Here is a 26,349-nt window from a genome sequence, read left to right on the forward strand (position 1 = left end):
AATTCCAGGCTGTGAGAGCCTGTCTCGAAAACTAAGGTAGAGGAGCTGGAGAGATGGCCCAGTGATTAAGTGCTTACCATGTAAACACGAGAACGCACATAAGCCAGGCTGGCATGGTGACCTACCTGCGGTTTAGCCTCAGAAGGGCACCAGACCCCCCTAAAAGCTGTAGGCAAGAAGAGCCGAATCAGCTCTGAGAGACCACGCCCAGTGGCAGACCAATTGAGGATGGTTTCCCGTGTAAGTCTCTGGCCTCCACATACATCCACTCACACTCATGCACATGTTCTCACATACATATAAACGTGCACACGAAATGGGAGAAACATGGAGAGCCACTGAGGAAGAGAAAGAAAGAAGAGAGGAAAGAGGCTATGGACATAGAGATGTATGTCAGCAGTAAAGGCACTTGCCACTTCAGCCTGACAACTGGAGTTCGGCTCCTGGAACTGACATGGTGAAAGGAGAGAACCAACTCCAGAAAGTTGTCCTCTGACCTCCACACGTGCAGACACACACACGCATGCACACACACACGCACACACACACACACACAAACAGCTCCAGCCGCATAGCACGACCTTGTCTTAAAAATAAAGTGAGAAAACCCTACTCTGCTGGGCCCGAGGATGGTCAGCAGTTGAAGATGCTGCAGCCAAGCGGGGTAGCCTGCGCTTGATCCCTGCGCCCCCATGGCAAAAAGAAAAAATCAGCTCCCCAGATTCCTTCTCCCCTCCACACAGACGCAACGGCACGCATGTTAACGCACATATCACGTGTAAAGCCTAATTTTCTTTTTGAAAAGACTGAAGAACTCAAATGTCTGCTGATTCCAGCAGTCAAAGCCCATTTCCAGTTCCCTTCCATGGTTCCTTTTCCTCACTGAGAGGCTGACTGGGGGTGGGGCTAAGGAGTAAATAAAGTAAGCAAAAGGAGCAGATACACCATGGTTCTGTAGGCCCACTGCTGGCACAGGACAAGTGTTTGGGCCTCAGCAAGGCGGGCTCTGCTGTGTGGGAAGGACGGCAGCAGCGTGGAGCAGGGGGCGAGGTGGAGGGTTTCGGTGGACTCTGTCTCTGGCTGCCTGCAGTCCCCAGGGTTCCCTGCAGGTGCCCTGCCCCCAGTTTAACCCTGCCCTCTTTAAGTCCTTACTATTGATACTCCTTTCAAAGCTACCTTTCCCTGCTATGGATTCCTAATCCTCTTTAAAGTGATATGTTTCTACCTCAGCAGGTCAGCGGTATATAGGGCAGGTCAATGGCAGTTGACCCACGTGAAAACCCAACCAGTGTGAGGTCCCTCGGCCAGAGACTACATCAAGTCTTGTTTCATGCATAGAACTTATTTTTGTTCTCCCTTCCCACTGGATACTGGGGATTGAACCCAGGATCATACATGCTAAGCAAGAGCTTACTGCTCTTACTACTACTACTACTCTGTCTCTCTCTCTCTCACTCACACACACACACACACACACACACACACACACACACACACACACACACACAGTGTCTCACTAAGGCCTTGAGCGTATACTTTTCTGTGCCCGCATCCTAAGTGGCTGGGATTATAGGCCTCTGTGCCAACAGGCCCACATACAATTTGTTTCTCCTTGTAATTAATTTTTGAAGGTTTATCTTTTATGTGTATAAGTGTTTGCCTACACACACATACACACACACAGGCATGCAGTGCTCAAGATCCTGGAGCTGGAATCATAGGTGGACATGAGTCACCATGTGGGTGCCAGAAACTAAAGCAGGGTCCGCTATAAGAGCAAGTGTTCTTAACCACTAAGCCATCTCTCCAACCCCTGTTGATTTCCTTTTCCTTTGAGACAAAGCCTTCCTATGTAGCCCAGGCTGGCCTGGAACTCCCAACCCTCCTGCCTAAGCCACCAAAGGACTGGACTCACAGCTGAGCCACCACTCCCAACTTCCGGAGCAGTGCAGTGTCACACCGGCTGCTCCCTTGCTCTAATCCTCCAACAATTTCCTGTCCACACCAGGGCACTTGATGCACTCCAGCGCTGCCCTCTTCCTCAGTTTCCTCCACAGACACCAAACGCAGGCGGGGGTGGGGTGGGGTGGGGGGCTAGGCTCTCTGAGGATGAGTGGAGGGTGTAAGGGCAGGGTGACTGCAGACAGTCACCTTGAGGGAGTGTGACTTCATCAGGATGAAACGCTTAGGGTGACAGGAATGCAGGCAGCATCGGGACCTCCCCCTCTTCCCCAGCAGGTCTCAGCGACAGCTTCAATGGGGACCCTATGAGGTAGGATGAGAGTCACATGGGGAGGTCAAAGTTGGGGGGTGGGGACTGCAGGATTGCTGAGCTGTGCCAGGAAAGGGCTGGGTCATCCAGCTGGTGAGTTACTGGGGGGTCGGAGCTGGAAGAACTGAGAACCAACAAGGGAGCTGAGTTTCAAAGACAGCAGAGAAACTCGTGGGAGCCAGGCCCAGAGCTTCTAGACTCCAATGTGTTTGGGAGCCCTGCAGGGCTTTCTGGAACAGTGCTGTGCCCCACCCCAAGGTCCCTGAGTCAGCTCGCTAGGAGTGGACACCTGGGAAACTGTGTACAGCAAATTCTCAGAGGCTGCCGCTGCTGGCCCACAGGTGAATGGGGAGGCAATTTTTACAGTTAAGGGGTGGAGGACAGGAAGGCTCAGTAGGCGAGAGGGCTAGCTGCTGATGGTCCCAGCGCAGTCCCTGGAACCCACAGCAAATCTGCACCCACACTGCAAGATGGGAGGTGAAGACAGGGGGATCATTTGGAAAGTCACAGGAGCCGGAAGCAGAACAACAAGAGAGACCCTGACTCAACAATGTAGAAGGAGAGAACAGACTCCCGGAAATGCCTTCTGACCTCATGCACAGTGTGGCACACACATACCTGTCCTCACACAGACGCAAGATAAGTTAATTAGCTAAATAAACAACAACAAAACACAACTAAGGGGCCAAGGACCTGTGAGCTAGTGTGGGTGGATGGTCAGTCCTCATTTGGCTGTTGAAATCGTGGACACGCTGCCTGGGGACAAGCAGTGACATTACTGTTCAAGCAGAGCAGGACAGACATTTAAAATATTGATTTTTATTTATGCTGGTCTGCATGTGCACCATGTGAGTGCAGGTGCCAGCAGAGGCCAGAAGAGGGCGTTGGATCCCCTAGATCCGGATCCACAGGCAGCTGTGGGGGATCAGTATGGGTACTGGGAGCCAAGCCCAGTCTATCTGAAAGAGTAGAAAGAGTGAACTGCTACCCATCCTCTCCAGCCCTGGACAGTCTGAGGGAGAAAAAGGGCCATTGAAGGCAGCAGTGGGGTCTGAGGAGAACACTAGCCTTAGACCCACAGGAATGTGGGATGTGGGAGAAAGCGTCACTAGTCCAAGAAAGGACAACATGGAAGTAGTTCCCACACAGGGACTGAATGGTGAGATTCGAAGAAACTGGGGTGTCAGGTGACAAAGATCGCTGAGAGATGAGGTCAGGCCTGCGCACATCCTCAGCAACCCCCAAAATAAGCCCTTGGAAGACAGGATCACAATGCTTCTCCCAGCCATCACCCAAGCCCTGCTTTAAAGATAGCTTGTGGTGGGCTGGAGGGAGGGCTCAGTGTTTGCAGAGGACCTGAGTTCAGACTCTGGGTGGCTCACAACTGCCGGAACTCCAGTTCCAGGGGATCTGACAGCCTCGTCTCTTCTGGCCTCTGTGGACTCTGCACCAACATGAGCATAGCCTCTCTCCTCTCTCTCTCTCTCTCTCTCTCTCTCTCTCTCTCTCTCTCACACACACACACACACACACACACACACGCATGCACACGCACACACGCACATGCACACACACAATTTTAAAATAAGAAAAATAAATTTTTTTAAAAATAAAGAAGCACACAGGTTGGCGAGAAGGCTCAGCGTCGAAACACTTGCTGCTCTTGCAGAGGACCCAGATTCAGTTCCCAGCATCCAACATGGTGGCTCACACTGAACGTAACTCTAGATCTAAGGGAACCGACACCTTCTTCTGGCCTCTATGAAACATGGCTTGCCTGTGAAACACGTACATGCATGTATACAAACGAACACTTGTTCACATAAAATAGAGAAAATCTAGCCAAGCGTGGTTGTCTACACCTTTAATCCCAGCACTGGAGGCAGAGGCAGGCAGGTCACTGTGAGCTCAAGGTCATCCTGGTTTACACAGTGAGTTCCAGGACAGCCAGAGCTGCTGTGTGAGAACCTGTCTCAAAAAATAAATAAAAACAGAATCTAAAAGATAGCTTGCTGCGGGGGGGTGGGGGGTAGGGGGGCTCTCTTCCTGTGTCAATAGGGCAGCCCAGAGTGGCTTTGAACTCAAGATCCCCTTGCCGCTCCAGTGCCGGGACTATAGTCGTGCACAATGAATATGTAATTGTTTCTATGTGTAGTGAATATATAGTTGGTCAACACAATGAATATGTAACCGCTTCCAAAGCATGTTCATGCGGTCTTTAATATAAGCTACTTCAACATAAGATGCTTGAAGACACAGACTCCCAGGTCCTGCCAGTCGTTAGTGCCTTGGAAGACGATGGGAGGGGTCGCTTCAGGGCTTGAGTGCTGGCTGGGGAGAAGCGTTTGTCCTTTAAGCTAGAAAATGAAAGACCCAAGAATCAGGCGTGGTCTGTGAGAGAGCCACGGACATTGGTGGGACCAAGAAAACTGCAGGGTTCTTATAGACTGCTGTCTCTCACCGGACCTGTGGAGGGGCAAGGCGGAGGAGGCTTAGCCATATGGAGGTCAGGCACTCCGGGAATCTTCTAATGGTCTTACACAGCTAAGCTGACCTGGGCTGCGCCCCTTCTGGAGGTCCCTTCACTACCAATCAGCTTCAGTTTCCCCGAGACATGAAAGGGCTGGGCTAACCAAGGCAACGGAGGCAGAGGGCCGGCGCCTAAGGTCAGCCGAGGCCTTGGAGGACGCACGGGGCCTTTTGAGTTCGCAAAGCCGAAATGGGTCAGCAGTTCAGCTGGGAGCAGGCGGAGGCTGATGGGGAGATGGACGTGGCGGAGCTGCAGGAGTGGTACAAGAAGTTTGTGGTTGAGTGTCCCAGCGGTACACTCTTCATGCACGAGTTCAAGCGCTTCTTCAAGGTCACGGGCAATGAGGAGGCCAGCCAGTATGTGGAGGGCATGTTCCGAGCCTTCGACAAGAACGGGGTAAGGAGCCCTGCAGGGGGACCTGTGACCTTCCCACCCTCGAGCCCCTCAGACTCTCCCGCTTTCCTGTCCATGCCCCTTGCCTTTCTGCCTCACCATTTCCCCAGATCCTCTCTCTCCCGTCATTTGTCCTTTCCCCTCTTCCCATTGGCTCTCGACACCCTCTTCCTCAGAGGCAGAGGTCACTGGCACACAGCCTGGGCCTTCTCTGTGCATTTGGGGCAGAAGAACTACAACAGAACACGGTTTTTCAAACCCCATAGGGCCCCTGTTGCTCTAAACACAGGGACTGAGATGTCCCAAGGCCATCCTAGCAAAGATGAGCACACCCCTTGCTAGGGTCCTCCAGACGGAGGCTGCCCAGTTCTTCCCTGTTGTGATGCTGGAAGGAGCTTCACACTGAAGGGAGGTGGGTGGGTGGTTGCAAAAGCCCCTTTTAACTGTGTGTGCGTGTGTGCACGTGTGTGTGTGTGTGCACGTGTGTGTTTGCACACGCACATCCATGAGACCAGAAGGGAGCGTCAGATACCTGAGAGCCCCAGTGTTTGTGAGCTGCCCGGTGAGGATTCTGGTATCCAAAAACGCCAGTCCTCTGGTAGACCAGTAAGTGCTCTTAACTGCTGAGCCTTCTCTCCCCTTTTCAACGCTTTAATTCATGGAATCAAATCCCAGTTTCCTTAAGCCCTTCAATGGCACCAGCAGCTAAAAGGTACTAAATTATATAATGCAACATGGTAATCAGACTTTAAATTTTTTAAAAAATTTATTTATTATATTATTATTAATTATATTATATATCATATTATTTATTTATTATATATACAATATTCTGCCTGCATGTATCCCTGCTGGCCAGAAGAGGACATCAGATCTCATTATAGATGGTTGTGAGGCACAATGTGGTTGCTGGGAATTGAACTCAGGACCTCTGGAAGAGCAGCCAGTGCTCTTATACTCTGAGCTATTTCGCCAGAGCCCCAGGCTTTAAAATTTATATCCCTGTGTGTGCATGTTCATGTGTACATTTGGAGGCCAGAGATGGATCTCAGGTGCCATTCCCTAGGAAGCGTCCATCTTGTTTTTGTGACACCATCTCTCATTGGCCCGGAGCTTACCAACTAGAATAAACTGGTTGTTCAGGAAGCCCATAAATCCTCCTGTACCCACTCTGTCTGACAGGAATAGTAAGTAGACGCCAATGCACTCTGGGTTTTAAATTGTGTGTGGGTTTGTACACATGAGTGCAGTTCCCATGATGACCAGAAGAGGGCAGACGATCCCCTAGAACTGGAGTTAAAAATGGTGGGGCTGAGAGCATAACTCTGGTCCTCAGCAAGACAAATCCCTGCCTTTGACTGCTGAGCCACCTCTCCAATCCCCATGCCCCGCCTTCTGTGTAAACGCTAGGGAAGGAATTTGGGTCTTCCTGTTAGCACAGCCTGCACTTTATGGACTGAACCATCTCCCAGGTCCAATCTTAATTTAATTCAATGCTATGTCCTTCTAGAAGCCTAGACCCACGTTCCTAGTGTCTCTTTATCCTCCCAAGTGTCTCTCTCTTTCTTAGCACTAGTACGTAAAATCTGCATTAAATTCTCTTAGACTCTAGCTTTGCTTCAAACATGTATTTTAATTCAGTGCCTGGAGATACAGCTCGGTGGTTAAAAGCACTGGCTGCTCTTGCAGAGAACTCAGGTTCAGTTCCCAGCACCCACATGGCAGCTCACACCTGTCTGTAACTCCAGTTCCAGGGGGTCTAGAGTCCACTTCTGGCCTCCAAAGATATCGGGCACACATGTGATACACATGTGCACAGGCAAAACACTTATAAACATGAAATGAAAATAAAGGCAGGCTGGAGAGATTGCTCGGGGTTAGGAGCACTGGCTGCTTTTCTAGAGGACCCAGGTTCAATTCCCAGCACCCACATGGCAGCTCACACCTGTCTGTAACTCAGCAGGGGATATCTATGAGTTTGAGATCAACCTGGCCTACAAGGTGAGTTTCAGGATAGGCTCCAAAGCTACAAAGAAACCCTGTCTTAAAAAACAAACAAACAAACAAGCAAACAAAATTGTCTGTAGCTCCAGTTCCAGGGGGATCTGATGTACATTCAGGCAAAATACCAGTATACCTAAAGTAAAAATAAGTAAACTATTTTTAAAAAGAAAGAAAGAACTATCTGAGAAAAAAAGACTTTGTTTTTAAGGCCATCTGGTTCAGTGTCCTGAGGTCCTTCTTGTTGTGTTGTGTTATGTTGTTTTGATTTTTGGTTTTTGTTTGAGACAAGGTTTCATGATCTAGTCCTGCATGTCCTGGAACTCTCCGTGTAGACCAGGCTGGCCTCAAACTCACAGACCTCCTCAGCCTCCTGGGTGCTGAGATTAAAGGCATGTGCCGCCATGCCCAGGCCCCTGCAGTCTGTAGTATGGAATAAAGACTATTTTAAGTCCTGAATTGAGGGGATACCCAGGTAATCTGAAGAAAGGGTTGTGCAGAAGAACTGTGCCAAGCTGGCTCGATGGGATGCCACGTGAGGTCTAAGGCCACTCTTAGTCCCAGTCAGAGGGTGATGGGTTCAGCAGTTTCAGAACAATGGAGCCTCTTCTGCTGAGATCAGTCACGAAACACCACAGGGCCCAGAGCCAACTTCAGCCCTCACAGGTCCACCTCCTCCTCATCTCCTCAAGGCTGAAGGAGCCTCACCAGGGAGGGCTGTGGTTTTTTATCTAAATTAAATGATGAAAAAACTGGAGTGAGAGCCAGGCGGTGGTGGCGCACGCCTTTAATCCCAGCACTCGGGAGGCAGAGGCAGGCGGATCTCTGTGAGTTCGAGGCCAGCCTGGTCTACAAGAGCTAGTTCCAGGACAGGAACCAAAAGCTATAGAGAAACCTCGAAAAATAAAAATAAAATAAAATAAAACTAGGGTGAGGGCTGGTGCATTGATGCGGGGTGTGTATGTGCTGCATCCAGCTCTGAGGGCTGATGCATTGGTGGTGGTGGTGGTGTGTGCAGCCATCCAGTCCTGGAAAGCATTCTAGTGTGAAGCCAACACGAACTGCACAGACAGACCCCGTTCCAAACAAACATCCAACTCAAGAAAGTGAGCCTATTTGCCCAAGGTCAAGTCTTAACTCCTAGTCCAGTGTTCCTACTCAGAGGGCTAGGAGTTTTGCTGTTATTTCTAGATTTATTTTATTTTTTGTATGTGAGAGTTTTGCCTGCTTGTTTGCCGATTAGTGCAGTGTGTGTCTGGTGCCCAGGGAGGTCAGAGGGCACCTGATTCCCTAGAACCAGAGTCATAGATGGTTGTGAGCTGTCCTGTGGGTACTGTGAACTGAACCTAGGTTCACTGCAAGAACAAATGCTCTTAACCATTGAATCATCTCTCCAGCTCGTTTGAGACAGGGTCTCACTATGTAGCCCAGTCTGGCCTAAAAGTCAAGATCCCCCTGCCTCAGCCGCCTAACTCTGCCCTCCTTTCCTCTCCGGAGAGTAGCCTGGCGGTTGGAGTTTTATAAAGGAGAATTGGGGCTGGAGAGACGGCTCGAAGTTCAGTGGACCCTGGCTTGATTACCAGCATCCACATAGTGGCTCACACCATCCATAAGTCCAGTGCCATGCTATCCAATGCCCCTCTTCTGACCTCCATGGGCACCAGGCACACATGCGGTATACATATACACATGCAGGCAAACATTCAAACATGTAAAACAAAATAAATAAATCTACAAAAAAAATGTAAGGGACAGCTGAAGCCACCTCTTGTTAGTCCGGATTAGCTTTGTTTGCTTGCAGATCTTTCAAGGCCGTATTGCCTGGACAGGCCTGCCGCACAGGCACCAGTTTGGACTTCCTGTGTAGCCGCTGCCGGGCCAGTGCATGGTGCAGCGGAGCCAGGGAGAGCCAGAGCAGCTACTCACCCAGGTGCCTCCAGCCTGTGCCAACTATATGGGTGTTTTCATCCATCTCTGGCTACAGTGGATAATTGTTGCTGATCTATGCACAGATGAGATTAACCCCAGCCAGAGGTGCCCCAGAAATGGTCCCAGAGTTTCTATGACCTCACAGGGAGGAGGCTGTACCAGGAAGGAGCTGTGCCAGAATGTGCCTCACACAGCACGGAGGTCGTCATAGAAAGTGAATCATGTTGAGAGACAGTATTATAATAGAAAATTCTGGACAGATGATGAGGAACATTTCTCTAGACCTGGTGGCATGGGGCTGCCATCCCAGCTACACAGAAGGGTGAGGCAGAGAATGACAGGGTCCCGGGGTGAGGAACAGTGTGCGCCATGACACAGAGCCCTGCTGGAGTCCAGGGACAGAGTCAATGGGACTCATACCTGCTCCCTGGGTGGGGGCGGGGGGGGCGGTGAAGCTGGGATGGGCAGCCTCAACACTATCCACACTCAACGCAGGACAACACCATCGACTTCCTGGAGTATGTGGCAGCCCTGAACCTCGTGCTGAGGGGCACTCTGGAGCACAAGCTCAAGTGGACCTTCAAGATCTATGACAAGGACCGCAATGGCTGCATCGACCGCCTAGAGCTTCTGGACATTGTGGAGGTCAGTATCTGCCCGTGAGAGCGCCCCACCCTCTTCTCACTTCTGGGCCTGATGTCCTGTTCAACAGGGAACCACCTGGCACTGAGTTGGGGTAGAAGAGATGAAACCATTCACAATGTGTTATCTGGGGTCATCAAAATGTCCTGGCTGTGTGGTTGCCGCCAAACCTGACAACCTAAACTCAACCCCTGGGATGTCACTGTGGAGTAAGAGGACAAGTGTGGAAGTTGTCCCCTGACCTCCACTCGCTCTCCGTGGTACACACGTGCTCACCCTCTGACACACACACTACTCACGCATACACAGTAACGGTGACGGTAAGAATAACAAATTCAATTTGAGAAAAGAAAACAAGAATGCCAATGACCTAAGAAGCCACCTACAGAAGTTAAAAAGAGCAAATTAAACTGCGTGTACAGTAGTACCCCACTTGTGTGTTGTGCCCTCAGGAGCCAGAGGAGGGGTCAGGTCTCAACTGGAGTGACGGGGGTTGTTAGTCATCACGTGGGTCCTGACAATCCAGGCCCGGTCCCCTGGAAGAGCAGCCGGTGTTCTTAACCACCGAGCCATCGCTGGAGCCCCTCCACGTTTTCTGTGTTTATTTATTTGTTTGTTTGTTTTGGACAGTCTTTCATTCTAAAGCTCTTGGGTTCCACTAAGTGGGCTTGCCAGTGAGCTCCCTGCATCTATCCTTAATCCCGAAACTGCTGAAGTGCCCAATAGACTTGCCCACTGGAGGTGCTTTCTCGGTTGAGGTTCCCTCTCCCCAGATGGCTCTAGCTAGTGTCAAATGAACAAAGAGTAGCCAGGATATCTGGGTTAGATGGCACTAGGAGGCCAGCAATAGGGAGGTGGCACTAAGGGACACAGGTCCCTGAGGCTCTGTCAGAGGAGCCTAGCTCTTCCTCTCTGGCAGGCAATTTACAAGCTGAAGAAGGCCTGCCGAGTGGAGCTGGACCCGGAGCAGCAGGGCCAACTGCTCACGCCTGAGGAGGTAGTGGACAGGATCTTCCTCCTGGTGGACGAGAATGGAGACGGTGAGAGAGAGCTGGGGAAAGGATGACAAGGGGCACCCAAAACCACCTGAGCACACAGTCGTGGGGTACAGCTCTTCTGAGGGTGGCTGATAGAGGCTGAGCTTGAAAATAACAGTAATTATTTTAATTTTGCTTTATGTGCATGAGTGTTTTGCCTGCATATATGTCTGCGCAGCATGTGTGTGCAATGACCCTCCAGAAAAGAGTGTTGGACCCCCTGAAACTGGAGTTATAGACAACTGTGAGCCACCATGTGACTGCTAGGAATTGAACTTGGATCCTCTGTAAGAGCAGCCAGTGCTCCTAACCACTGAGCCGTTTCTCCAGACCTAAATACATTTTTTGAAGATAAAAAGATACCAGAGAAATGGCTCTGTGGATAAAGGCACTTGTCTCCAAACCTGATGAGCTGAATTAAATCCCTGGTTGAAAGCAAGAACCAACCGCTGCAGGTTGTCCCCTAACCTTCCCATTCATACTGTGGTGAGCATGTGCGCCCCGCCCAATCCCTATATAATAGTGATGGTGATGATGATGGTGTGAAGGAGGCAGAGGCAGGAGGCTGTGAATTCAAAGCTAGGCTGGGCTCCGTAGTGAATTCCAAGTCAACCAAGGCTACACAGTGAGACCCTGTTTCAAAAAAGAAAAAAGAAAGGAAGGAAGGAAGGAAGGAAGGAAGAAAGGGAGGGAGGGAGGGAGGGAGGGAGGGAGGGAGGGAGGGAGGGAAGAAAGTAGTTGGTACCTGAGGAATGACACCAGAAACTGTTCTTTGCCTTCCATATGCATGCTTGAGCACATAACACACACACATATGCACACATGCGCACACGCACACAACTTATGAGTTGCAAGAGACTCCTCTAGACGCAGAATTGACAAGCTACAGGCTTCGAATCCGAGGCATCGGTCTGGTTTGTAGGGAGGAGGAGGTAGGAGGCCTTCCCAGCCCAGGCCTGGCTCCCCCTCCCTGTGACCATCTCTCCCACCTCACCTCGCTCAGGCCAGCTGTCTCTGACCGAGTTCATTGAAGGTGCCCGTCGCGACAAGTGGGTGATGAAGATGCTGCAGATGGACGTCAACCCTGGTGGCTGGATCACTCAGCAAAGGCGGAGAAGTGCCATGTTCTGAGGGCCTGGGGACCCTTCCAAACCTCCAGGGTCCCCCAGGTTTCCAAAGTATCAGGAGGCCCTTGGCCTAGTTGGCTCAGGCCCACTCTTGCTTGGTGTGGACTTCCTGATACCCAACTCGATGTGGGAGAACAAGGGGATGAGCCATGGCTGCTGGGCTGGAGAAGCCCACGGGGTTCAGTCTATTCTCAAGATTTCCTAGTTTTGTAGGGGAACTCGGTTACACTGCTCCTCAGCTGCTCCTGGAAGAGCTGGGCCTTAGCTGGGAGACGTGGGGCTCTCTCTAATCTTTAGGTGTTCTCAGTGGAAATGGGGCGGCTGGAGGGTGAGGTAAGGTGGGAGGCAAAGAGGTAGGGAGCAGTCAGAAGTGAGTAAGGATGTGGAAGGGTCGTGACTGCCCGGCCACTATCCTAGCAGACTCCTCCCCAGGATGTCCTCCCCAGGTCTGACAAGGGCAGATGGCAGCAGACAGTTACCTCTGTGATCCTCCGGCTCTTGGAGGTCTGCTGAGCTTAACAAAGGGTTTTCAGATGGGTGCTAGTTCCTCCTCCTCACCCCATCTCCAGCGGGAGCCTGCCACCATTTCTAGCCATAAGCCCACATGCCTCCTAAAGATGAAGACACCTTCTCTTCATCTCTGGGGAGAACCAGGCACCTATGCATTGGGGCTCCAGGCTGGACTTTACCTCCGACTGCTGTTGGACCCCTAACCTCCTGCAGGCTAACTAGGCAGTCCTAGATTATCATATAGACGTCAACCCCAATATAGAAGGTAGATTTCCTGGGACCTCCCTGGTTAGCCCTCCTGCCTTCCTTTGCCCTTCACATCAGTGCAGCTGGGGAAGGTACCTTGGGGGACAGGAAGTGGAACTGGGATCACTCTCAGACAGTGACCCCCTGGCAAGCCTGATGGGTTATTGGCTTTACCCTGAGTAGATGTGCTTTTGTGTTAAAATAAAGTAAGCTAACTTACTGACCTTGAGGGAAGTTTCTTTGCTTGTTTGAGAAAGGCTCCACACTGTAGCTCAGACTAGCCTGGAGCTCACTCTATAGCCCAGGCTAGCCAGAACTCCTGCCTCCAGCTCCAGAGTCCAAAGATTACAAGTATGAGCCAATAAGCCCAGGTTTTTGTTGTTGTTTTGTTCCTTGGGGAGGGATTATTTGTTTTCCTTTTGGGGGCAGTTGAGATAGTTTCGGAAGCCCCTGTTAGCTTGAGACCCATGCCAATCCCCTGCCTCAGTCCCTTGGGTACTGGTATCACTGGTGTGCACCATAGTGCCCAACTTGAACTTCAGGTGATTTTTTTGTTTTGTTTATTCTTATTTCTATTTTATGTGCACGGGTGCTTTGCCTGCATATGTCTGTGCACCATGTGTGTGCGTTGTCCACAGAGGCCAGAGAGGGTATCCAATCCCCGGGACTGGAGTTACAGATATGTGTGAGCTGCCATGTGGGTGCTAGGTCCTCGGCTAGAGCAACTAGCTCTTGCTGCTGAGCCGTCTCTCAGCCCCTTGGGGGTTTCCTGTTTCCTAGGCTGTTGCTATAAAGGTTCCTTTAGAAATCACTTAGATAAAAAACGGCCCATAGAAAACTAGAAAACGTGAACAGCATCCCAGTTAGGAAAAGAGATTTGTTCCCCCAAATCATGGAGGTGGATGAGGCATGGCTGGAGGATGCCTTGTCTAACACTGGCAGACAGTAGATGATCAATAATGTTTGTTCATCACTTGAAGCCAAACAAACAGGCTCTAGGGTCAGGGCAAGGTGTGACTGCCTGAAGCTGCGTCAGCAGATGCCAGGATTCCCTCAGAGATCAGGAGCTCCCTCAGAGCTCCCGCACCCAAAAGGAAGTGGCCTGGGAAATACAGCGGCGAAGCTGGGCAAGATGATATGACGGGTCCAGAGAGGGGCATCCGATCGGACAGATACCACCAGAAAGTACCAAGCAGGAAGGAGGGACCAAGGCCCTTTCTCTGTGTGGGGCTCTCGTCTCCACGCTACTGCTCCCCCTGCTGGCACTATGCACCCAAAGAAAGAAGCAGAGCCTCTGAGTTCAGGAGATTCTATGTAATGCTAAGACAAGAACAAAACAATCACATCAGGCACCACACCGGGCCAACCCTCAGCATACAGAAGCCACAGAGTAAGGCTCAGCCTGCAACCTCCGCTACAGGGTCGCCAGCATCTTCCTCCTCCTGTTCACCATTCTGGAGTCTGCGCACAATGCCAGTCAAGTCCAGGCTTCGGGTCAGCGTGTCCAGGAGCATCTGGTCCTTCTGGACGCCTTCCATGAACTCCTCCAGAGACAGTTCCCCTGGGATGGAGAAAAACGGATTCGCAGGATGAGGTCTCAGTAGTCCAGGGCTCAGAGCTAGACGCTTGCCAAGAGCAGGGACAGAGCCAGCTTTGGGGGCATTGGTCTAGAACCCAAGATATATTGCAGGGATCCCTAAAATCCAGTTCTGAGTCACAGCAAAGGTGGGTAGAGGAGGCGACCAGAAGAAGGTCCCCTTTCCTTCTCCTCTCTTTCCCCTGTTCAGGGATGCCGCCAACCCGCGGGGAACCCCTCCTCGGCCCCCTCACCATCCCCATTGATGTCGATCTTGGCAAACACGGTATCTGTGAACTCCTCGGCGCTCATGGATGAATCGCTCCAGGGATTAATGGTTCGGATGGCCTGGGAGGACAGACAGAAGTGAGGGGATCCTCTCCATGATGGGGGCCGCAGCAGAGTGAACTCGTCAGAACTCAAGAGCGGTTCAGGGTGGCCTGAGGCGCTTGGGAGACTGAGGCAGAATTGCCTCAAATTCGAGATCAATACGGCCAAGTAGTTGTGAACCAGTCTACCCTACAATTTAAGATCCTGTCATTAAGGGAGCTGGAGAGATGGCTCAGTGGTTAAGAGTACTGACTGCTCTTCCAGAGGACCCGGGTTCAATTCCCAGCTCACAACTATCTGAAGATCCAGTTGCAGGGGATCTGACACCTTCACACCAATGCACATAACCATAAAAAATATTTAAAAAAAAAAGATCCTGTCATTAAAAGCAAGGCTAGAAGGTACCGCGGTGGCATAACACATGACTTTAATTTCCGTGCTGGGGAGGCAAAGGCAGAGGCAGAGACAGGCAGACCTCCGTGAGTTCCAGGCCTGCCTGGTCTACATACTGAGACTCACAAAAAAACAAATGCTAAGGTGGCGGTAAAAGTGTGCTTGCTGCCCAGGTAAAAAGCCAGGTGTGGTCACCGTGGGGCTGAGGGTGGGTGTGGAGCAAGAGGCCTGCTGGGGCCTAGCTCCAGTGAGAGACCCTGTCTCAAAAAGACAGAAGGACAGAGCAAGACACTTGACACCCTGCTCTGACGTCACACATATACACACCCACACACCCACACGCGTAAAGAGTGGAGGTTTAGTGGAGGAAACTGAGGTCCAGATCATGCAGCTGATGAGAAAGCTGTCATTCCTCGGTCCCAAATCCCATCTCGTTTCTATCCTGGCGCTCTCAGCCCGGGCACCCGCCCTTGGCTACCCACGGCGCACCACTGGCCCAGCCCTCTGCACCTGGAGTTACCCGGATGATGGTGAGCAGCTCATCCCTGTCTATGCACCCGTTGCCGTCCACGTCGTAGAGCTTGAAATACCAGCGTAACTTCTGTTCCACCTTGCCCTTGAGGACCAGGCTGAGGGCGGCCACGTACTCCATGAAGTCAATGTAGCCATCCTGCCAGAGGGGAGAGGGGCAAGGCGGGGTAAGCACTCGAAGTCTCCGCCCACCCTACTCAGAGCCCCTCCAGCTTCTGTCAGAACCCCACCCCAAGGCCTCTGCCCACCTCACATCCTTCCTCCTCACACCCCCACCCCACCCCGCATCCAAAAGCCTTCAGATGCTAAGCAGAAGGGAACAGAAGCCAGCTCGTTGCACCACCAATATCTGTCCTTCTGGAAACTTCAGCATTGCCTGCCTCTCATCTTCCTCACAGGCTGTCAATCAAACCTGTCAGATCCACCCCCTGCTTCCCTTTGATTCCCAAACAGGGACCCTTCTCAAGCCTAAGCAGGGCTGGAATCTTGATTCATTCGGGAGAGCTCTTGAGTTGCTGGCTTGGCTCTTTCCTCTTGGCTTCAAGCTCCACTGGAGCCCTGTTGTGTGGTGAGAAAGACTGGGAGAACTCGGGGCTCAGTGAAACAGTTGCCCTGTCCTCCAGGAGTGCGGTATTGGAGGTGTGGGTTTGCATCCTGCCTCTTGGCCATCTCGGAGTTTTAGGATGTGGGACAAAAGACTTCTATGGCTCTCGCCTTCCTCTGTAGAAGAGAGGCAGTGGCTCCCACTGCCATGGTTGCTTTGGATGAAACGAGGTCCCGTAGCTTGAGCAGCAAGCACAGCAGAGCACAGGAAGTCAGCGTACGCTGTTTGTTGTTGCCTTCTTTTTCTCTTTTGGTTTTATTTTGAGGCAGAGTTTCTCTGTGTAGCCCTGGCTGTCCTGGAACTCCTCTGTAGACCAGGCTGGCCTCGAACTCAGAGATCTGCCTGCCTCTGCCTCATGAGTGCTGGGATTAAAGGTGTGCGCCACTACACCCAGCTCTGTTTGCTTTCTTTAAAAAGTTTATTTATTGGGCTGGAGAGATGGCTTAGCGTTTGAGAGCACTGACTATTCTTCCAGAAGATCCTGGTTCAATTTCCAGCACCCACTGGCAGCTCACAACTGTCTGTAACTCTAGGTCCTGGGGACCTGACACCCATGGCAAAACACCAAAGCACATAAAACAAAGACAGCCTGGTCTACAAGAGCTAGTTCCAGGACAGGCACCAAAGCTACAGAGAAACCCTGTCTCAAAAAAACAAAAAATAAAAAAATAAAAAATAAAACAAAGACAAGTAAACTTCTAAAGATGTATTTATTTTTATTAGTGTGTCTGTGTAAGTGTTTTCTGTACGTGTGGGTGTCCTTGGAGGTCAGAAGAGGAGAGCATAGCCCCTGGAGTAGCTGTGAGTACCCTGGTGTTGGCGCTGGGAACTAAACTCTGTCCTCTGAAAGAGCAGCACACATTAGTCACTGAGCCGCCTCTCCAGCATCTATTCTCTTGTGTGTGTGTGTGTGTGTGTGTGTGCGCGCGCGCGCGCGTGCATATGTGCATATGTGCATGTGCGTGCAGATGCACAGGGGTCAGATCTGCTGGAGCTGGAGTTACAAGCCATGAGCTGCCCACATGGGGCTGAGAAGTGAACTTGGGTCCTCTGGAAGAGCAGCATGCGCTCTAAACCACTGAGCCATCTCTCCAGCCCAGGATTACTCCTCATATGACCAGTACAAAGTCCCTTCGGGGGCAAGGGGAAGACGTCTGTGCCATCACAAGGCATCATCACCCCAACTCTGCAAAGGCGGGACAGAATGGGGTTCAGACAGTCTTTCAAGAGAAGGTGACACCTCCACTGAGTCTTGAAGGGGGTTGATTATGGAGGAACACGTGATTTTCATATGTAACATGAAGTTGTTGCCATACTGGGGATTGAACCTAGGGCCTCAAGCACTCAGCGACATCCCCAGCTCAAGGAGCACAAGACCTGTTTGTAGGGCAATCCTCCAGGGCCCCTGCCGCTCTGCTCCTGTCCTCTGCTCAACCCCAGCACATCAAGGAAGGGCGAGAACGGCAGTGCCTGCTCCTCCACTTCCAACCATAACTTGGGAACTGAGAGACCCAAGCAGGCAGATTGGAGCTGTAATGAAGGAGCCTATGGCAGGCAGAGCTGGGGGGGGGGGGGGCATCTGAATCAGTAATGATATCGCTGTCATCAGATGCATGCAAGGGGAGCTGGCAGGGATACGGCATAGTTGAGGCAAGATGGTCTCTGAGATTCCCTGGTCTGTTTGACCTTTGGCCTTCAGCAAGACCTTGACCACCCTGAGCAACAGAAGGATCAGGCTCATAGTGAACATTTGCGTGGTATTGTCTTGTGTTCAAAGGCTTTCACACACATCTTAGCTCAACGTCTTTGCTCAACATACCCCCCAGGGTGGCCATCAGGGTGGAACAAGGCCCCTATGCAACAGCGCTTGAAGAAGAGAGAAAATTGATGTACACCCAGACTGGTCTAGAACCCAGGATCTTCCCGCCTTGCTTCCTGGATGCTGGGATAAGAGTGTGTGCCTCCAGCCCTGATACCTTGATTTTCCCTTTTTGTCTTCTTGTGTTGCTGAACATTTTTACAAGCACCTTCTATTACTGTTACAAAGAAACAACAGAAAAACCAAAAGGCTAAAGTCATGACCTTGGACGAGTCACAGGGCCTCACTGAGTTCTCATTTCCTCAAGGAAGATGGGAAAGGCAATAGGAATTTTCAAGACTGTGGCATGGGCAGGGCAGTACACACTTGTAATCGCAATAACCCATGAGGCTGAGGCAGGAGGATTGTTTCAAGTTTAAAGTCAGACTGGGCTATATAGTGAGTATCAGACCATAGACACACATCTCAAAAAGAATAATAATTTAAGTAAAAGATTGTGAAATGATTCCCCTCAGTTACAGGACAGCTATGGTGTGTGCATGTGTGTGCATGCATGTGTGTATGTGTGCGTGTTTGTTTGTGCCTGCACTTTCAGAAGTCAGAGGTTGATGTGGGGTGTCCTCTGTTGCTCTCCACATCACTTTATGAGAGAGGGTCTCTCATGAGAGCTAGAACTCATCGGTCAGCTAAACTGCTGGCTAGTGAGCTCCAGGAACCCACCTATCTCTGACTCCTTTCCCAGGGCTGAAATTTGATGTGGGAAGGTCATTTGTCTATCTGTTGCTTCCATTGGTTAATTAATAAAGAAATTGCTTGGCCTGATAGGTCAGAACATAGGTGGGTGGAGTAGACAGAACAGAATGCTGGGAAGAAAGGAAGTGAGGACAGATGCTATGGATCTAGCTGCCAGGTGAGACATGCTGAATCTTTCCTGGTAAGCCACCACCTCGTGGTGCTACACAGATTATTAGAAATGGGCTAATCAAGATATGAGAGTTAGCCAAGAAGAGGCTAGATATAATGGGCCAGGCAGTGTTTAAATGAATACAATTTGTGTGTTGTTATTTCTGGGGCTAAGCTAGCTGGCCTGCTCGTCCTCCTTACTACAGAAGTTATAGTTATGCATTCAGTTTTTCACGTGGGGGCTGGGGATAAATCCAGACCCTCACACTTGCATGACGAGCATTTTACCGGCTGGTTTGCTTCCCTAGCCCTTAGTCCTTTTCTCCCAGCACTTCCCATGGACTTCCGGTGCTGAGAATCTCCATTTGCTCATCTCATTCCACAGTCACTCCTGGGAGTTGCCCATTTCTGTCCCAGCTCAAGCTGAAGTTGAAAGAGATGTAGCCACACAATTGAATGACAAGGTTTGGTCATTTAGAAGACCTTGAAACAGGGTCTTCTAAACTTTACACCAATGCTTAAGACACAGCCTGAAAGGACAAGCCGGACCTGTGTATGGTGCAATGACCCTGCAGAGCCATGCCCTGGAGAGACTGGTGGTGGCAGGGCGCAGGCTTCTCCTTTGCCTCCCTGGTACCCAGAGGTCTTCCCACTGGAATAACTAACTTTTGAAAGAGTCAGGTGAGCCAGCGTTTCGGCCCTGGAGTCAAGCAGCAGCCACTGTCATCCCGGTGCAGCCATGACAAGTGTTTGATAGTACTGAGGCTAGAAACCCAAGCCTTTAAAAAACAAACAACAACAACAACAAACAGTTTCTAAGCCTGGCTGGTCCCCATGTAGCCTGGATAACTTTGACCTTCTAATCCTCCTGCTTCCACCTCCTGGATACAAAGCTGACAGGTGGGCTCCATCACAGCCAGTCTATGTGGTGAACTGAGTCCCACGCCTTGAGCAAGCTGCACAGTCTACCAGCCAAGATGCATCCACAGAACTCAGGGCCTTGGGCACACTAGGCAAGCGTTCCACCACTGAGCCATGGCCCAGCCTCTTAATGAGTCTAGTACACTCTAATAAAACTTTATAAAGCTAGGCTCTTGGATAATGAAGTCTGGTGGCTCACACCTGTAACACCAGCACCCAGGCGCAGATAGAAGGGTCAGACACAGTTCAAGGCCAGCCTTGAACTACACAGAAAGACTCTGTCACATAAACAAAAGCCAGGGCTGGGGCGCAGCTCGATTGGCAGAGTGCTGGCTGAGCATGCTTCATGTTTGGGGTTGATTCCCAAACCAGGTGTATAAACCAGGTACAGGGGTACACAAAGGGGGGAGCACAATTTCAAAGTCAGCTGGGCAGTGGTGGTGCATGTTTCTTAACCCAACACTCAGGAGGCAGAGGCAGGTGGATCTCTGTGAGTTCGAGGCCAGCCTGGTCTACAGAGTTTCAGGACAGCTAGGATTGTTACTGTCTCGAAAAACAAAAACAAGTTCAAAGTTATCCTCAGCCATGGTAGTGACTTTGGGGCTAGCCTAGACTATGAGACCCTGTCCTCAGCTGTCATTTGAACAGCTCTGCTTATCCTCTCTCTACTTTGAAAGTAAGTGGTCAGGAATGTGTCCCATCTCAAAGCCAGGCTATTAAAGTGCCCGGTGCTGATGCCAATGGTCAAGGTCAAGAAAGTGTGGCCCACAGAGTAACTGAATAACTGGTGTGGGAAAGCACATTGGCTATTATCCAGATTCTGTGTGTATGTGTGTGTGTGCATGTGTGCGTGTACATGTGTGCGTGTGTGCATGTGCGTATGTGTGTGTGAGAGAGAGTCTTGTTATACAGCCCAGGCTAGCCTCAGACTTGTGGTGATTCTCCTGCCTCAGCCAGATCAGTGCTGAAATTGCAAGCATGCACTGACATGCCTGACTGTGCTCTTCATTATAATAATTGAATTAAATTAATGTTTATTATAAAATCCCTATTGCCCGGTGGATGGTGGCACGCACCTTTAATCCCAGCACTCGGGAGACAGAGGCAGGAGGATCTCTGTGAGTTCAAGGTCAGCCTGGTCTACAAGAGCAAGTTCCAGGACAGGCTCCAAAACTACAGAGAAACCCTGTTTTGAAAACTAAAATAAATAAAATCCATATTGGCCCAGAAAGCTCAGGATTCTCTTGCATTCACTTCCTCACATAACTAACCCTTACGCAGCACCTACCATGTTCCAGGCACCGACCTAGAGCTGGAACCACACATATAAACGAGGCCAGTCCCTGTCCCCTCGAAACTCACCCCAGCAAGAAGAGTCCGACCAGGGGGCTCAGAATTAGTTAACATCTGGCACCAGAAAACAAGGAATCAAATGAGTGAAATTTTAAATTTATAAATATGAATTAGTAAATTAATGAAAATGTTTTTTGTACATGTGGGTAATTGCCTGCCTGGATACCTTGCCCAAGAAGGCCAGAAGAGCGAGTTGGATCTGGAACAGGAGGACATTAGCACCATTTAGGTGCTGGGAATCGAACCCAAGTCCTTGGCAGGAGCTCATTACTGCTGAGCCAACTCTCCAGCCCAAAACTAAAACCTAAAAATGAAAGCTGCTCTGACTGGAAAACCATGGCCAGGAAAGGCAGAAATGGCAGACCCAATTTTCTTAATAAAGTTTAAACCAGGAAACCAGGGTGTGGGGTGGTGAGGCTTGGCTTGGAGGTGGGAGCCAGCAGGCTCTAGACCAGTGGCTCTCAACCTGTGGGTCTCCACCCCTCAGAAAAACCTGTCTCAAAAATAGTTACATTCTGATTCATAACAGTAACAAAATTGTGGTTGGGGTCAGCACATGAGGAGCTGTAATAAAGGGTCGCAGCGTCAGGGAGGTGGGAACCACTGCTCTACAGGACAAGGGTTGCAGCAGCACAAACCCTAGGGGACGGTGTGTATGGTCGTGAGGAGCCAGGTTGGGCAGAGACAAGAAACTGACTGACTTTTCTGTTGTTTGGGGGGCCTTGGGGGGGGGCGGGAATGGTGTCTCATGCTTCCCAGGTGGATTGGTAACCGTGTAGCTGAGAATATTTGGGGTTTGAGGGGGTGGGGATGGGGTCTCATGCATCCCAGTGGACTGGTAACTAACTGTACAGCTGAGAATATTTGGGGTTTGAGGGGGCGGGGATGGGGTCTCATGCATCCCAGTGGACTGGTAACTAACTGTGCAGCTGAGAATGATCGTGGACATTTTCTTGCCTCTACTTCCCACGTGCTGGGATTCAGCATGAGTCCTGAGCCCAGCTCCCAACTTTGAGGGGAAAGATTGAGTTCCAGATAACATGTGACAGAAACTAAAGAGACGGCACACGTGTGACAAGGGTTAGGTGAACGTAGGGGAGCTGGGCTTGACTCTTCCTACCCAAAGGGCTTTCTTAGCAGGTGGAGAGAGGATGTCTCAGTGTGTTTAAAGATCAGGTCTTGGGCCCCTCCCAACCTGGCCACTTGGAGTGTCCACCCTGCTGACCCCTTCCCCTCAGCACCCTATCTCAGGCTCTGTGGTTCACCTCCCCCATCGGAAGAGCCCTCGGTCACCGGGACTCTGCCCTCGAGCTGGTCTTCGGCTCATAATCCGATTCAGCCTCTTAACTCACCTATTAGTGAGTTTTAAATAACCACAGGAGGATCTTGGTGTCCCCTAGAAGCCCTGACCCACATCGCTGAGAGACCCCCTGTCCCGTGAGAGGCCATGGTAACCAACAGAGCACCAGGTGGGGAAGCAGGTCTGTGGGTTTGGGGACCTCCATCATTTTACCTGACTGTTGTGCAGAACTGGAAACTAGACAGATGAGCTCCAACAAATCTATCTCTGCCTCTCTCTCAATTCTGTCTCTCTCTCTTTGCCTTCCCCACATCCAAGGCAGGGTCCCACTATGTAGTCCTGACTGGTATCACAGAGACCAGCACGCCTCTGCCTCCCGAGTGCTGGGACTACAATGTGCACCAGCACACCTGGCTCCAATGGAAATCTTAACCAACTGTGCCCATCCTGGAAACAGATCCAGGCGGATGAGCTGGACCTAGGTCCAATCACGGCTCAAAGCTGTCCTTCCCTGTCCTTCTGGCATCTCCAGAAGTCTCACTCAGTGCATCTGGGTAGTTACCAGGGAAACACGCAACTTGCTCTCCACCTGAACCTTCAGGCCGCCATGGGGAAAGGTGAGCCAGGGTCACTGGGAGTTGGGAGTTAGATATTTGGGTCCCAGTCTGTACCCAGTCCTAATACTCAGAATATCATGGAGACTCAGGTATGGTGTGCCTGCCCAGCCCAGTTTAGCCTCGGCTGCAGCTCAGTGTCCTGCTCTCTCTCCTCTCCTCTCCTCCCCTCCCCTCTCCTCCCCTCTCTTCTCCTCTCTCCTCCCCTTCCCTCTCCTCTTCTCTCTTTTCCCCTCTTTTCCTCTCCCCTCCCTCCCCTCCCCTCCCCTCCTCTTCTCTCTCTCTCTCTTTCTCTCTCTCCACCCCCTTCTGACTTCACCCCTCACATCCAAGGAGCTGGAGGTCTCTGCATAAGCATCACACTCACCCAGAACCAGCACCTTGGGGAGCTCAGTGGCAGGCAGCTCAGATGAGCTCACGCCTGTCTTGGAAGTCACTGAGGTAAATAGCAGGAGGACAGAGAACAGCCATGTACCCCTCCTCTGACCTCTGCTTTCCCCTGTGAAGTGGGTCTTGTTACTGCTGCACCCGCAGGGCCTAAAGTGGAGACACTTAACATCTGCTGAATCAAACCTCTAATGTCGAGATCCACCTCCCAAACAAGCAAGATGCCAGGAAAACCAACTGGCCCAGGCTCCCTGGTAGCTAACGCTGCGTATAGCAACGCACACTTGTAATTTTAGCAATCTGGAAGCCGAAGCAGGAGGATCACCATAGGCTGAAGGCCGGCCTTGGCTCCACAATAAGACTCAGCCTCACAAACGGTGAAAACCTGAAGTAACTGTTAGAATGGATGCTTCTTTTCTCCCGTTCGCTCCCCCTCGCGCCCAGCTGTTCCTACTTCTGGAGGCCTCCCCCAGGAGTCACGCCCCCAGCTGTTCCCACTTCTGGAGGCCTCCCCCAGGAGTCACGCCCCCAGCTGTTCCCACTTCTGGAGGCCTCCCCCAGGAGTCACGCCCCCAGCTGTTCCCACTTCTGGAGGCCTCCCCCAGGAGTCACACCCCCAGCTGTTCCCACTTCTGGAGGCCTCCCCCAGGAGTCACACCCCCAGCTGTTCCCACTTCTGGAGGCCTCCCCCAGGAGTCACGCCCCCAGCTGTTCCCACTTCTGGAGGCCTCCCCCAGGAGTTATGCCCCCAGCTGTTCCCACTTCTGGAGGCCTCCCCCAGGAGTCACACCCCCAGCTGTTCCCACTTCTGGAGGCCTCCCCCAGGAGTTATGCCCCCAGCTGTTCCCACTTCTGGAGGCCTCCCCCAGGAGTCACGCCCCCAGCTGTTCCCACTTCTGGAGGCCTCCCCCAGGAGTCATGCCCCCAGCTGTTCCCACTTCTGGAGGCCTCCCCCAGGAGTCACGCCCCCAGCTGTTCCCACTTCTGGAGGCCTCCCCCAGGAGTCACGCCCCCATCCTCTACCCACCTTGTTGAAGTCAAAGGTCTCGAACATCTGCTCCACATACTGGCTGGCTGAGGGGCTCAGGTTCTTGAGGCCAAAGAACTGGCGGAATTCGTAGAGGGTAAGCTGCCCGGAGGGGCACTCCGTCATGAACTTCTTGTACCACTGATGGCATTCGGTGCTGCTCAGCTCCTCCACTGACTTGCCCTCCACGACGTTGCCCATGGTCCAGGCCTATGAGACACTGCCCTAGATGGACAGGTGGGTCCTTTTCCCTAATTCCCCTGCACAAGGGTGGCTTGGCTTTCTGAAGCCTGCCCTCTCTTCTCACCAGCCTAAGCAAAGGCAACCGGGTGAGTCAGACAGTGTAGACAACTGTAAAGGGAGGTGAGCAGGCTGTAACTCACATCCAGACTAGGGGATGCCAGGACTGGTATTAAAGCCAAATCCTTACACCAGCTGGAATGACGAGGAACAGAAATAGAATCAGCTTAGAGACCATGGTGCCAAGATTACAGCCTTGAGCTGTAGAAGAGAGGATTTCTACCCAGTGTGCAGTCCCTTAATCCCTTACCGGGATCCGGTGGGTGGCTGGCCAGCCGCTGCTCTGATCCCATGACCTCCATGCCCTTCTCATACAACTGCATTCTCAATGCTCCGGCTCTTGCCTTCAGACACGGGAGTGACATACGTAAGACAGACCTGGTTTCTCTCCAGACAGAGGCCACATTGGCCCAGACAGGGATGCTGTGTGCAGCTGTCCAGGTGTACAGTATACTCAGACGTCAATCGCATGAGAATGCTGTGTGGATTCAGAGTTTAGGGGCCTCTAAGACATGTCTGCAGGAGCTAGAAGGAACCCCTAATCATGCACACTCAAATCTTCATGGACATTTCCTCTGGGTTGAAGCATTCTCTCCCGGAGAGGACAGTGGACTATGAAACTCCCAAGAGAAAGTCAAAGACCCCTCCCCAGTGGGCACATGATCAGCAAGCAATTACTGAAGGTGATCACCCATGGAGAAGGCTTTCAGTGACAAAGCCGCTCACGTATCACCCAGACTCCTGTGGCATCAGGACAGATCCTGCCCACCCTCTGAAAATAGTTTATAATGGAAAACCCTTGAGTATCTTAACAATTTGTAACAGTGTCTATGAAACCAGCAACTGAAGAGTTTGAATGGTGGCACTCAACATGGGGGGAAAATGTCACCGCCCAGGGGCGATACGATTGATGGGTGAAAATCTCAGTGCCATGGTTAGGCTATGTCCCTAGGAGCTGACGAGACATCTCTGGGCCCCACATATATAGAGGCCCACCAGTGCCGGGGTGTCATTCCCAGCCCTCAGTGTCAGGTCCCTACTGCGGATCACACGCTTTGGTGGTAGGGCGTGGAGGAGTCAAGCTGGGAAGCTGGGTCTGAGCTGGAGGCTTCCTCTCTGTGTCTGGCTTCTATAGTCCCAAGGGAGAACTGTCCCCAGCCATCCTTCATGTTACACTGTAGTTAGAACGTGAACTGGCCCCCACAGGCTCATGTGTCCCCAGCTAGTGATGTGTTTGGGAAGATTGTGTGTCCTTGAGGAGATTAAGGCTTACTGGAAGGAGAGTCACCAGGGTGGGTCTTGAGATCTTATGGTCTGGCCCTACTTCCTGTGCTAACCGGACATTTGGGCCATTTCCTTATAGTCACAGGTAAGTGACAGGCACAACAGTGTGAAGACCAGCTGCGTCTCAGCCATTCTGTATATTTATCGGTGGGACACACACTATCACACACACACCATACATACACACACCATACATATACACACCATACACCATACACACATACACAACATACTGCACACATACTACCCACATACACAAGTAAAAATGTAATAAAATATTTGAAAATATATAAAAACCATCTGCTCTTGACAGTGATTTG

General features: G+C 51.3%; 2 protein-coding genes across 2 annotated transcripts; one reads left to right on the top strand and one right to left on the bottom strand.

Moving 5' to 3' along the window:
* Nucleotides 1-4,991: 4,991 nt before the first annotated feature.
* On the top strand, nucleotides 4,992-11,944 carry Guca1b (guanylate cyclase activator 1B). Its single transcript, XM_075978931.1, has 4 exons — nucleotides 4,992-5,198; nucleotides 9,621-9,770; nucleotides 10,687-10,807; nucleotides 11,808-11,944. Exons 1-4 carry the CDS (start codon nucleotides 4,992-4,994, stop codon nucleotides 11,933-11,935), a joined length of 606 nt encoding a protein of 201 aa, XP_075835046.1. The 3' UTR covers nucleotides 11,936-11,944.
* A 2,140-nt stretch (nucleotides 11,945-14,084) lies between these two features.
* Nucleotides 14,085-24,740, bottom strand: Guca1a (guanylate cyclase activator 1A). The gene is made up of 4 exons (XM_075978932.1): nucleotides 24,446-24,740; nucleotides 15,507-15,656; nucleotides 14,518-14,611; nucleotides 14,085-14,248 (listed from the first exon to the last, which is right to left on the bottom strand). The coding sequence occupies exons 1-4, from the start codon at nucleotides 24,644-24,646 to the stop codon at nucleotides 14,085-14,087; spliced, it is 609 nt and encodes a 202-aa protein (XP_075835047.1). The 5' UTR covers nucleotides 24,647-24,740.
* Nucleotides 24,741-26,349: the final 1,609 nt, after the last annotated feature.

The sequence above is a fragment of the Microtus pennsylvanicus genome, chromosome 7, assembly GCF_037038515.1.
Source record: "Microtus pennsylvanicus isolate mMicPen1 chromosome 7, mMicPen1.hap1, whole genome shotgun sequence".
Lineage (NCBI taxonomy): Eukaryota > Metazoa > Chordata > Mammalia > Rodentia > Cricetidae > Microtus > Microtus pennsylvanicus.